This window comes from Tympanuchus pallidicinctus, unplaced genomic scaffold (assembly GCF_026119805.1).
Source record: "Tympanuchus pallidicinctus isolate F22 unplaced genomic scaffold, pur_lepc_1.0 scaffold35, whole genome shotgun sequence".
NCBI lineage: Eukaryota > Metazoa > Chordata > Aves > Galliformes > Phasianidae > Tympanuchus > Tympanuchus pallidicinctus.
The window spans coordinates 1,544,735-1,558,009 of NW_026294753.1; the positions used below are offsets into that span (position 1 = coordinate 1,544,735).

General features: G+C 48.3%; 1 protein-coding gene and 1 long non-coding RNA gene across 3 annotated transcripts; one reads left to right on the top strand and one right to left on the bottom strand.

Annotated features, from left to right (window-relative positions):
- Positions 1-365: 365 nt before the first annotated feature.
- On the bottom strand, positions 366-11,171 carry PTAFR (platelet activating factor receptor). 2 transcript variants are annotated; one of them, XM_052699235.1, is made up of 3 exons: positions 9,260-11,171; positions 6,763-6,945; positions 366-3,958 (listed from the first exon to the last, which is right to left on the bottom strand). In XM_052699235.1, exon 3 carries the CDS (start codon positions 3,898-3,900, stop codon positions 2,854-2,856), a length of 1,047 nt encoding a protein of 348 aa, XP_052555195.1. In that variant the 5' UTR covers positions 3,901-3,958; positions 6,763-6,945; positions 9,260-11,171; the 3' UTR covers positions 366-2,853. The 2 variants fall into 2 exon arrangements, with proteins under 2 accessions (XP_052555195.1, XP_052555193.1); XM_052699233.1 differs by lacking the exon at positions 9,260-11,171 and having other exon boundaries at positions 6,763-8,086.
- Positions 3,958-7,696, top strand: LOC128088571 (uncharacterized). Its single transcript, XR_008210296.1, has 2 exons — positions 3,958-4,228; positions 5,342-7,696. It is a non-coding gene; the product is annotated as an uncharacterized LOC128088571 (long non-coding RNA).
- Positions 11,172-13,275: the final 2,104 nt, after the last annotated feature.

Sequence of the window (13,275 nt, forward strand, 5' to 3'; positions counted from 1 at the left end):
CTCTTGGTACAGGCGTTGCGATTGCAGTTACGTGAAATAACTTGTCGCTTTTCGGCCTGAGTGTTAAAGCCACACGGTAGGCTGCTTGTGGAAAACTTCCTGTGTGTGTAGGTCGCCGGTTGGGGGTTTCCTCAGGTTTGCTTCTTGGCAGCTTAAACGTGCTTCAGAAGTTGTGGGGTTTTTTAGCCGGTCAAAACTTGCTGCGTTTACTTCAGTGTCACCTTTTGTGATGATTCGTGTGGTGATAGAAAACAAAAACACCAAAAGGAACATGAATATGCCATCACATCAACTTTGTGTGGTATCAAAGCATTTAAGTGTAAATACAGAAAGATGAGAAGAAAAGAGACCTTAAAGGCAACACGTTTGGGAAGCACGCTTTATTTAGAAGAACATTTGAGGATTCCTTTCATTGCAAATCAAAACTGTGTCCTGCAACACTGCTGTAGAACAAGTAATTCCAGGAACAGAAGTAGAAGGTCAAACTTCTTTTAAAATGCCTTTTTGCTGACTTAGTTATTGCAACATAATCTCGTGAAGAGTCCTCAGAATTCTTTCACTGTTTAACCTTTCCCTTAGAAGCAAGTTTACATTTGTTCTGTTGATCCCCCACTTGCCTTACAGCTGGTTTCTGTGGAGTATTTGCCTTCTGTGTGTATTTGCAAACAGTAAGTAACCCAAACTGTACACTCCACTGCAAGTTTCCCAGCAGTCTATAGAAGACCATAAACTTACACATTTCTACACAAAACAATCCCTTTCCATTTCCTCCAAGAGCTGCCAAACTCGATCTGTCCAGTGCTTTAGCAGCTGTGAAGCAAGTGAGATCTACTGTCACGTGTGGGGTAAGGAGAAAAGTTTTTCCAACCAGAATGTGCCATCTCTCGAGGGCAAAATACAGAAGCACATTCCTCCAGCTCCCAGGATTTAGGCTTTTAGATGAAATATTGTGATCCTTGCTATGCACTGTGTGACTGCGGATACGGAGCAAAGCTTTGAACATGGCCGAGGGACCAGGGAAAAGTCTCTGCAAAATGATGCCAGCAGGTATCCTTTGTGAGTGACCATACTGGAGCAGAGTACAGAACCAAGAGGGAATGCATTTGGCTTATGATCACATTCTGCCCACTGCCTGGTACAGGAGTGCACAGCTCACCATCAGGCGTGGCATTAAAAAGAAAAAAGCATTTTAGTTCCTTTGCTCATTTACACACATAAGTACAAAAGCTGCTTGAGGAACTGCAGGAGATACAGCTGAAGGACACCCATCTTCACTGAAACATGGACAGGTCTGTTAGGACTATTGGTCCTATATTTGGAAAGCTCATCTTTCACCTTCTCCTCATAACTGGTGGGCAAATGAAGGCTGCTGACAACGCGTATAAATCAATAATATTGCCATGTCAGATAGACTTCTCTTGTATTACCACCCAGACTCTCCCACGTAGTTTGAGGAACCAAAAAATGATTGTTAAAAACAAGTAGCTTCCCTTCCTTGCCCTGCCCAATTTCCTGTGCTGGATTGAGTAATTACAGTCAGAAAAAGAAACCTCAACTGTCTCATGACTTGTAACAGAAATGGGCACCCCTGGAAAACTACCCTAGGGCCCTACTGGCTGCTGCCAGCCCTGAGTGAGGAGCCTCAAGTCTTTCACAATTGCATTAGTTACATCTCTGCAAAGTGCACTGCATCACTATGCATCACTGATTTACTCAGAAACCTAATACTTCATTTGTGGTAGATTATCAAGAGCGAGTCAGCTTCTTTTCTTCATAGCAGAAATAAAAAGGCTAGAGGAAGGACAGCGCACAGTTGCTTTTTACAATCCTCACTTAAATAAATAAGAACAAAGATAGAGAAGCATTTAAAGTTTTTTTTGTCTTCTCCTAATAATGCCCCTGCTGACAGCAGTCTTCTGTTACCCAGAGCATCCAAAATGAAGTGGGATCTCCACAGGCACAAAAATACCAGCCAGCCAAAATCTGAGTGCAAGAGGCCACTTACTTTCCAGTTCTGCAATCATACAAGAAACCAGGGGGCAGGCAGCAGCCCCCTCTGGGGAGCTGATTTGGGATGGGGGCTGAGGCACTGCCAGTTTCTCTTCCTTGTGTTGTCTTTGTCCAGTGACTTGTCTGATACAAAAGCTGTGAGCAAAGACAGGTCAGAACAGCTGCTCAGAAATGTTACTTGACTATGGTAGCAGCTCAGCACGTTCCACCAGGCTGTTTAGAAGTCTTACAGCTCTGATACTGGACTTTTCCTGGAAGCTGAGCAGGCAAAGGACCAGGCATGGTACTACCAGGGCTGACATCATGTATAATTTCAGTGTACTTTGCTCATTGTGGACACTCGCTGCATTTCTCTCAGTAAAAGCAGATTGCCTGAGCTGCTCTCAGTGCCCACAGCACAGACAGAAGGTGCTGTTCTCACAGATTTTTACAAGTTTCAGTGCTGCCAGTTGAGAGTGATAGAAGAAATCATAGAATGACAGAGGTTGGAAGAGACATCTGAGTCCATCTGGTCCAATCCCTGCTTCAGAAGGGACACCTCTTGCCCAGCACCACATCCATGTGGCTTATGAAGATCTCCAAGGAGGAGATTCCCGGGGCAACCTGTGCCAGTCCTCCGTCAGCCTCACATTAAAAAGTTCTCCCTAATGTTCAGGGCGACATCCTGTGTTCCAGTTTATGCACATTGCCTCTTGTCCTGTCACAAATGGGTGTTCATTCTTCTGTCTTACAGGAAAAATGGAAAGTAATATTCTGGCCCTGTCGTGTCCCTCTGTGCCTTCGTTTGAGAAGAGATGAGGGACTCATTCAGCACCTCAGCCTCTGCAATCAAAACTGACTGACCTAGAACCCAATGGCGTCCTCCTGGTGAATGGTGCCCTCAATCACCGTATCTGTGGTTTGCCTGGAGCACTTGCGGCTCCCTTTCATGCTTTTCAGATTTTGTGATACGTGCTTTTGGAACTTCTTGGTGAGGAAGCAGTAGATGACTGGGTCCAACACGCAGTTCATACTCAGGAGGCACAAAGTCACCTGGTGAGCATCGTTGAGCTGCTGGCGCAAGCGACAGTTTTCCTTCTTCCATTGCTCCAGAACAGTCAGTGTCCAGGGCAGGTCCACAACGTGATGAGGCACAAAGCTGATGATGAACACAACCAGCACAGTGCAAACCATCCAAAGTGCCCTTTGCTTTACATGAGCGTTCTTCCGCTGCTGCCCTGATTTGGAGAACAGGGTCCTGATAATGATGATGTTCCAAGCTAGGATAAATAGGAAAATGATGTAGAAAAGGGTGCAGATGATGACATGAATGGCAAGAACCGGTGTAACATTGCCAGTAGAGTCATAGCGCTCAAAGCAACGTGTATAATTATTTGAGCCAATTTTCTCCACATTCGTATTATCATCAAAAAGATAATACAAAGCACTGCCCACTGTTATGATCCAGATGGCTGCTGAGAGAAAGATACCCCTTCTCTGGGTGGTAAACTGAGCTGCTCTAATGGGATTCGTCACAGCTTGGTAACGGTTGTATGTAATGACCATCAGGAAGGCAACAGAAGCGTAGGTGTTCACGAAAAAGAAACAGCCAGCCACATTACAGAGGAACTTGGGCATGATCCAGTCCCCGTGGTGGTGATAGTAAACAATCCACAGTGGCATTGTAACCAGGAAGAGCAGGTCAGCTACTGTCAGGTTCAGCATAAATATCTTGATTTCATTGAGCTTCTTGGTGGAGTAAATACGGCTGAAAATCCAGAGCACGTAGCAGTTGGCGACAAAGCCCAGAATGAAAATGATGCTGTAGAAAACAGTGAAGAGGCTGTAGCGAAACTCAGAGTCTATTGGGCACACATTGCCTGCAGCATCATCTTTGCCCTCTCCAGACATCGTGCTGTTGAGTGGATACGTGTGAACCACGATTTCCTGCTGTAGCTTTTCTTCTTGCCTGAAAATAAGAAGCATAAAATCAGCTGATTGGTGTTGTGCCACTGCTAAGCCAAAGCCCAGCTTTCAACTTCGGCTGTCTGGAACCACAGGTGTTTTGCCCTGTGCCCTCGTTCAAGGCTCAGGCACCTGCTCTGCCCCCTTGGGTCCTGCCATCAATCCCATTTCCACACCATACTTTCCTCTGGGTCTTCATCCAGTGTTTTTTGCTACAGTGCTGATCTCAGATCACCAGTCTCAAAAGACTTCTACATGAAGGTTCATATAACAGGTAGAGCCTCTCTTACTCTCCTCCCAGCTACACAGACTGAGCTTCTTCATCTTTTACTACCGGCATGCAGGGTTTTCTTGATTCTTAACTGCAGTCCTCTTTCTTTAAAGCCTGCCTGTTTTTGGCTGTGCCCTCATTCTGAATTCAGGCTTTTCTCAAATCGGTTTGGCTCTTTTTTTTCCCCTATCATTCCTGCATCAAATGCAATTGGAGCAGCAGCAGTTCTGTGCTTTCCACTGAAAGTAACTCACAGTCACTAAAGAGATGCCTTCAGGATTTTAGTATTACCAGTCTCCCCCTCAGTTAGTAGTTCTTCAGACCTTACCTACAGCTTTGACATCCAATTTCTGCATCGTCAGTAGGGTCTATGTTCTTGTCTCAGGTCTAGGTGGGATTCAGACCAATCCCTTGCATACTCCAACCTGCTTATTTCACTGTACAGAGGACATAAGCCCCGCTCTTCTTTCTAGCACCAGCCCTGTTTGACGCTGGACAGGCACTCACCTCTGCCAGTCCTGCAGATCTGCTGGTTTTTGCTCCCTTAGGAAGCTGGAGGAAGATGACTGACTATCGCAGAGTTGCTGCTTTGTTGTGGTGAGCCACCAAATGAGTGTGAGGCTGCTCATTCACATCACACAAGGCTTGTAACTAATCCAAGCCAACGCAGGGTTTGTCAAATGCAGAACGTGGTGGTTTGCCATGTAAATTCTGCCACCAGTCACAATGCCTGAATTTCTTGTGCAAAGTACGAGGGCAAAGCCAAGTGCTGCACATTGCAGTGTGCTTGCTGTGCTCTGCCAGCCCCATGGACACCAAGAGTTTCACAGCAAGCTTCCTCCTGGGCAAGCACCTTCTGCCTCAAAACTGCATCTTCCCTAGCAGCAGGGGCACGAAACCCTCTCTGAGACACTTTTGTGCCCACATGGTGTTGGTTCCTCATTTGTGGCACTGCAGTTTTCCTCTCCAAATAGAGAAGTCATCTTTACTTCAAGAAAACTGCCCCTTTCCTCAGAACACTCTGCAAACACCTTTGTACTTCTTTGTACTTCCCAGTTGGGAGAAGAGGAAGGCAGCAGTCACCTTCCCCAGCCTGTCCATCCTTACTCTTTACAGGTGCCTTATGGACATGACAGCTCTGGATGCCCATGACCTGCCCTGGGTCCTTCCCATTGCTGCTGGCTGCTCTGCTCCCTGTTCTGATTTATGCAAGGCTCAAGGCAAGTCCTGTGTTGTCTCATGGCTCCATTTCTGCACCCTCATTTATAGATGAAAATTGCTCTCCCGCTCAATGGGAACCCACTCCAGGTAAAGACATGAGACAATTGGGAGGGCTGGCATCCCTGGCTCAGGGGGCAGCAGGCACAGACACTTCAGGCAAGGGGTGAAGAGAGACTCATGGGGACCTCTGTGCTCGATATGCACTCTTCTAATGGCAGAATAAGAAGTAAAGTGAAGTCTTAATTACCTAAGATTATTAGAGACCTCATGGTTGCTTCAAATCTGTATCTTAAATTCACTTTTCTGACTGGCTGCCACCTTCAGCAAATAGTTCTGCTATTTGGGGCTGGGATCTTTGACGTAACCCACAGTCAATTTGGGCTCTGCCGCAGTGAAATCCCTCCACCCCTGCATGTCTGCTGCTGCACACTGGGGCTCTATGAACTTCCCTGCTGTCTTTTTCCAGACCTGCCCCCAGCTGCTGTATTGAGCAGACAGGTGCTAAGGAAGTTAAAGCTGTGCATCCCCCACCTGCAAAGCCCTGCACCCAAGGAAGACAGGTTTGGGCTGACGGGGCTGCACTCTGACAGGCGAGACGAATGCAAGGATGTGCTCTAAGTTGTTATCTGTGCTCTGGCAAAGGAGCAGGATGGGCGGTAGGAGAGGACGATGCCTTCTACAGCTCTGGCAGGGCTTGGTCAAACTCATCTACCTTGGCAGTAGTTGGCTGTGCAGAGCCAATGCTGAGGTCCTCCAGGGAATCTCAAGAGAGTTTTTGCCTTCTTGTTTGCCAACTCAGATGTTCCACATCATGTAACTAGTTGAGAGCGTGGCACCACTCCCCTCCAAACTTATTCAACACCAATTTTACTCTTCAGCCACAGCAACCTATGGTCATCCCACTCAGTCTCTCCTCTCGAGGCAGTTCCCCTTTATATAAAACACAAACGTTCTCTGTGCCAGCACGAGGGAAAAGTGGTGGTCGAGTCCAGGCTGGCAACTGTGGGACCCATTCCCAGTTGCACCAGGCTGCACTGTGTTACCACATCCCTGGTAGCTGTATCCCAAAGCCACTGCCCAGTACATTTGTGCACCAGCTGATAATCCCCAGAGCTTCCTATCAGGTCTACCGTGTGCAGAACTAGAGGCGAAGTCACCAGCTGCACAGGAGAGCGGCTGGGATAAACGCAGACCCTGGTCCCAGTCTCTCCAATGGGCCATGCTCTCCCAGTAAGGATTCGCTGGCTGATGGCTACGACACGAGAAAAACATCTTTCAGCAGGAATAGCATCAAGAAAATCGCTTTTGTGCCTTACCACAAAGGGATTCAGTGCAATATGTCCATCTTCAGCTCTAATGGAGATCGGTGTCTTACTGAGGCTGCTCAATCCTCTTCTCGGTGTTACATTCTCCGACCACGGTCTGAAAGGTCTCCCGGAGGGCAGCTCTCAAGGAGAGGACACCAGAATGGAAGCAACTGCAGCATGAGTGCAGAGTCACTAGAGAAGAGGAAATGTGTGACATCAGCTCAAAGGAAATGAGAAATAAAATAGCCTTGTAGAGGAAAGCAATCAACCGCAGCAAAGATCTGGAAAGTCCTTAGAGCTGTTTCCTCAGAACATCTTCTGATTATCCCGAAAGAAGGCAGAGTTGGAATTTTCCTTTAAATGCAGAACAGGAATCCACTCTTTGTCCCTGGGATCAGATAGCATTTGAACATCCTTCTCCTAAATAGACGAATGGCAGAAGCCAGAAGAGTTTTGACCCAATAACTCAAAGAAAAGAAAGTGCCAGGAGACTCATATACCTCACAGACAGACTCATTAGCAGAGTCTCCTTCACATTTGTGTTCGGTGCAAACAGACCCAGGAATATTGCCATGCCACATCTCCTTTCATCTCAAGGGCTTTCAGCAGGCACTGGGACACAGCAGCATGTCAGATCTTCTGGATCACTGGCCATCATATTCTGACCGCCACGACTGGGGCAGCCTGAGGAGCACTCATCACAGGGATGCAAATTGATGCGGTGCTCAGGAGGATGCCAGTGATAAGCAAAGCTGCAGGTACGGCCCCAGCTAGGCCAGCATGTTCCAAATGCAGCCCCCATGCTGGGGGCTACTCTGCCCTCCATGCGAGAGGCACCAGCAGTGCTGTGAAGGTGAACCAAAGACCCCAATCCTCCTCAGAACGGCCAGAGCCCCATTTGTGCCCTGCCTGTGACAGCGATTCTGGGAACTTAAATTAAAAACAAATTAAAAGCACTCCAGGGAGGCTGGCTGGCAACTGGGCTGTGGCTTTGGACAGAGCAGGCGGTGAGGATATCTTGTCACAGGGGGAAGGAGACCATTAGCAAAGGCAGCAAAGCTGCAAAACAAAGTGTGCCGTCCTGCGCAGCCAAGTTCTTAGAGGAAATGAAAGCCCAAGAGGTCTGGGGCTGGGGAGGAGTTCTGGTCAGAAATCACACCCTGCTCTTCTGGGACTGCGCCGCTGCTGTTTCTGAGTGTGTGACATGGAATCCAGCCTTTGAATGCATGGTGCTTTCAGGAGCCCAACTTACAGAGCAGCCCAGGTCTTCCAGCCCTGGGGAAGCACACAGAGTCTGCCTGCACTGAATGCCATCTTGAACATGCCTTTAGTTTTATTAAAAAAAAAAAACAAAACAAAACAAAAAAAACCAATCTAATTATTATTTTTTTTTTACTATAATTGATTCCCATGCGGTGCTGATAATTAGCATTAATGGTACTTTTGCTTGCTGTATCCAGGACACTGGATCCTGGAGTAGCTCTTCCAATTGATGCTTTTCAGGGCCAACATCTGGCTGGAATGCAGTGGGATGCTCCCCTGGTTCCTGGCACCACATCAGTACTTTCAGAGCAAGCACTTGCTCCCACCATGCACAGAGGTGGGTGCTGCCTCCTTGTATGCACTGGCAGTTTTTCTTAAGCTCATCCCCTTGAGACACAGCCTGTTAGCAGAATACCCATTTTTTATGACCACAGCTTAGTTTCGCAGGCACGATGGTTTAGAAAATATGATCTCATCAGCAAATCCCTGGAGATCATTTCATTAGTGGAGAAAAACTCAGCATGGACTGCAAGCAGAGCAGCAGCAGTTAGCAGGTGGGCTCTGCACACATTCTCAACTGCTCTGTTCAGTGACAAGGGCAGCAAATAGAAACAACATGAAGTGCCAGTGCTGAAGCTGCCAGCAGGACAAGAGCAATGCGGTGCTGTGTGCAGGGCAGGAATACAGGTGAGCATGAGCCCTGCTGCTCCCAGGCAATGGGTGAGCTCTGCAGACGTGCACGAGCCAGGCAGACTCCAGATGGCTTTGTTACCCAGACCCATCAGCATCAGGATTTGAACATTGCAGCTCAGGGCTGCTCCAAATGGAAGCTTTGCCTCTGCACCCCTTTGGGCAGGAAATCCCCATCACTGACACTGAGTGCAGGGCTCTCCAGCACGATGGCTGCAGTGAGAGCTGTGCTCTGCCCAGAAGCCGTGCTGGTGCCCCCTTACAGCGATGGCATTAAAACAGCCCCCAGACAAACAGCAACGGACTGCACTGCTACCTCCGCATCGCCACGATTCCACTTCTATTCTGTGGTTGTGAGCTCTCAGCAGGGCACAGGGCAGTGCCACCACTCACGGCACAAACACACACGTCTGCTGGGGGCAGCCAGGCAGAGAGGGACAGGGCAGCCTCAGGCCAGAGACCTCCTGGGGATGCGCAGCCAGCCTGCATCCCAGAGCAGAAAGAGCTGATGAGCTCGGGACGGAGGTGAGCAGAAGGGATGGGATGCCCTTACCTTGGGGCTATCCAGCCCAGCAGACGCTGGTCCTCCGTGAGCAGCAGCAGCGTGCCAGGCCTGGAGGAGCTCTGTCAGGAGGAGCAGAGACGGGAAAGAAGGCGCTGGTCCACAGGTGGGTGACTCACTTCCCTCTTGGCACTTGCAACACAGCTCCGACGTGCCCCAGCCACACCCTGGTGCAAACCACGGATCTCACAGGGAAATGGCTGTGCAGGACAGAGGCTCGCTACTCTCTGGCATCATCCTGTGCCCTGGGATGGGGCAGCCCCACCTGCAGCAGCTCCACAGCAGGGGTCTGGGCTCAGCATCCTCTAGGCTTCTCATTCCCTTCCAAGCACGGGTGGCAGCCAGCACAGCACTCCATGCTTGTTCCAACATCTCAGCAGCAGCTGACTTGCAGTGAGGCACTGTGTCAGTATGAGGCTGCTCAGTGTAGGAGTCCCAGAGGGTGATGGGGAAACACCGGCCAGAAAAACACTCCAGGCTGTGGCTGCAAGTTCCCTTGCCCTCATGGCAGCTCCCTTCCCACCACTTAGGGAAGAAAGGATGGATGGAGCTCCCTTTCTTTGGAGCCCGCTCACTCTCTGGTTTGCTGCCATAGCCCCAGGGCAGTGGCCAGGTTCCACCTAGGGTTTCCCCAATTGTGCATTGATATTGCACAGACTACAGGCATAACACCAGTTTGAGTCACTCGTGCTGTAATGAGATTCCACATTTCCTTCTGCTGCCTGCATTCACCACAGGCTGTTTAACACGGAAATGCTGCTGGGTTTTTTCTCTCTTAACAAGAGCCAGCACTGGTTTCTGCAAGGAAGGAGGCATGAGGATTCTGAGAGCTGGGACAGCCCCAAAGGGCTGAACAACCACTGCAGGTAAGTGCACAGAAGTATGTTGAAAGTGCATCATATCCAACCTGGGCTGGATATCCAACCAAATGGAACAGACACAGCCTGTAGTCACACAGGTCCCCATCTAAGCCTGCTGGACACCCAGCTGCTCTGCTCGAACCACAACAATTGCGCTGGGCCATGTGCCAGCATGATTTTCCTTTACCGCTCCTCGTCATCAAAATACCCTCACATAAACTCCATTCCACCCAGGTCAACATGGCAAAGCGCCCAGACGGGGTGTGCCTGCAGCTGAAAAGGATGCACCAGATAAGATGGGTGATAGATAAATCTCATCCGTTATTTTCAATTTACATCCTTGCTTGCTTTGGTGAGAACAAAAGGCAAAAGCAAGTGACTCTGCACCTTAGTTTCATGTTAATATTAATGCTATTTGACAGGTCACCCTTCCGTTCTGGCTTGGAGGAGGGGCCGTGTGGTTTTCTAATAGAGATGATTGAAACAAAAATGAATTTTTTGTTATCTGGGAGAAGGATACAAAAGATAACACAAGGACTTTAGGATGAGAGGTAATGGCCTCAAGTTGCAGCATAAAGGGAACTTCAGGTTGGATATTAGGAACAGCTTTTCCAAGAGAGCAGTGATGCAGTGACACAGGCTGCACAGGGGGTGGTGGGTCACCAGGTGCTCCAGAGCCACAGGGATGTGGCACTGAGGGATGGGGCAGCAGTAGGGGTGGGGATGGACTTTGGGATCTCAGAGGTCTTTTCCAACTTGACTGATTCTGAGTTCTCTGCAGCTGCAGGACACGCAGGTATCTCAGATGGGAAATCTCAATGAAGCAGGCTGTCAGAGAGGCTGGCAATGTGAAGAGTCCAGTGCAGTGATATGGAAGAGGTCAAGCTACAGATCTGCTAGAAATTAAAGGCTCAGTTCTCGCAAAGGACGTAGCCATTCTTGCCCAAGGACTCTGGAGCCTTTTTGTGCCTGTTTTGTGCACAAAACCAAGTCCAAGCAGCAAAAGGCATTGCTAAAACCGCAGGAGCTGCCAGCAGCCAGAGGAGCACAGCATGCAGCAGCAGAGTTCTGGGAAACGAGGAGAGATCTCAGCCCCCAGCACAGCCACGCGTGCTGTCAGGCCCTGGGCAGCACGTTGGTACACGAGATAAGAGACAATGCCTGCATCCCATGGCCGTGTGAATTGCAGCTGCCCGAGCAGAGGAGGCCTTGTTTGCTTCTATCTCCATTTGTAAGAAGAAAAGGAAGCCGTGACAGCCTTTGTGTTCTAGATAACAGCACTGCAACAGCCAAATTCTTTGTGAAGGAAACTTGCTACGCTAAAGCCCAACCTCTCACAGTTTAAGATGTTCTGAGAGAGCACAGTCCAGCACAAAAACCTCCTATTTGGAGGAAGAGGATCTGCCCTCGATCTCTGCTACCTGGGTCCTTCTATCCAGCATTGCCATACCTACAGGCAATACCCCAGAGCTAGTTATGCTCCTGAAATAGGCAGGGTAGGAAAAAGAGGGGTTCTCCATGCATTTGCAAGGATAGGCATCTCTTAGGGAACAGGAAGGCCAGAAGATACAGCAGCATACACAGCATAGGCAAGGTGGTGCTGGACCCAAGCCACCTGACTGCATACCATGTCCAGCAGGAGCTAGGGGATGATAAGCAGAACAAAGCATCTCCACCAGCATCTGCCAATCTGTGGCAGAGACCTCCTCAGCTAGCAGGAAACATATTTCTGTCTTTTCAAGCAATTTCTTGTTCATTTCCCTCCATAACTTCTTGTTCATGGGTTCGGGAAGAGAACAGCTTGATGACTTGATTTCCCTCTGTACTCTTTTTGAAGGCTATACAGTAAAGCATGTATAAAAAATAGGCATCTGTGCAATCTGTACGGCAGCTCCACAACATGGCTTCACAGCAAGGAGGATTGTTTTACTTCATTCTGTCTCTGCTAATAGAACTCTATTCACTAAGAGGGCTCCTGAGCAGGAGAAGTAAATGAGAGAACACCACTATGTGCAACAACCTAAGATAAACGTTGAGTAACACAATGGTTTGTGCCTCTTCAAGAACAGATTTCATCTCTGTCTTATCACTCAGGTTTCTATAGCTGTCATAACTTGATTTGCAAAGGGAAAGGCAGAATCTTTGCCTCAGATGAGAACCAAAACCTTTAGGAACAACGTTGGGATTCCTAGAGATCTCCTTACTCCCACTGATGTGTTCTCTGGTTTTAAGTATCAAGGACAAATACTTCAGCCTCCACACAGCACTGACCCAAAAACAGCTCCAAAGAAGATGATCTCAGGGTTTTAGGATTTGCATCATCTCTACCTCTTGAAATTGAAGTGTTTCATTCAGTCTGCCCCACAGCCTTGCTGTACACTGCAGAAGCTGAGCAACAGCTCAGGCTGCATCTGTTGTGCACCCACATGGTGCATTTTATCCATCCAAGCAATTCAAACAAGTTTGATTTTACAAAGCCTGAATCAAAGGATCAAGATTCACCTGCCTTCAATACAGCAGGGAAACAGTCAGCAAAGGGCCAGGTATTTTGTTGCTGTTAAAGATCACCAAGCTGATGAGAAGCTTCAAAGGACTTGGCTGAGTAGATAAGGTAGGAGAAGAACTGCATATTTGGACATATAAGCATACAGGTGGAACAGGAAGAAAGGAAACAGGAGCAGCTAAATTGAAAGTGAACAACCTTATTTCTAAGACATTTCTATTTCTAAGACACGTTTTGCTGCACAGCAAGGCACACTCAGTGGAACAAATGACTCAAAGGAGCTCAAGGCTGCACTCCTCAGCGTCAGCGCTGCATCGCTCCATCGGTCACACTCATAAACAGATGCATTTCTGAGAAAGAGAATCAGGAACTTCACATAAGAAAAATCTCAAGCTCTAATGGGACTCATCCTGTGCCACTTGAAAAAAAACACGAAAAGAAGATCTGAAAGGTCAACACCGTGTGTCAGCAAAGACATTAAACCATGTGAAAGGAAACGCTACCAGCAAGACCAAGACTTCAAAATCAAAAACAATGACTGGGAGAAAAGTCACTGGGGGAGATCTCTAAGTGAGAAATACTTTGACAGGGGAACCAGAGCCAGCTGAGTGAAAGGAACAGCATCTTCTGGGTGAGAGATTCCA

Bases quoted from the DNA above. Each gene is read 5' to 3' on its own strand.
- PTAFR (XM_052699235.1), bottom strand. From the start codon at position 3,900: ATGTCTGGAGAGGGCAAAGATGATGCTGCAGGCAATGTGTGCCCAATA.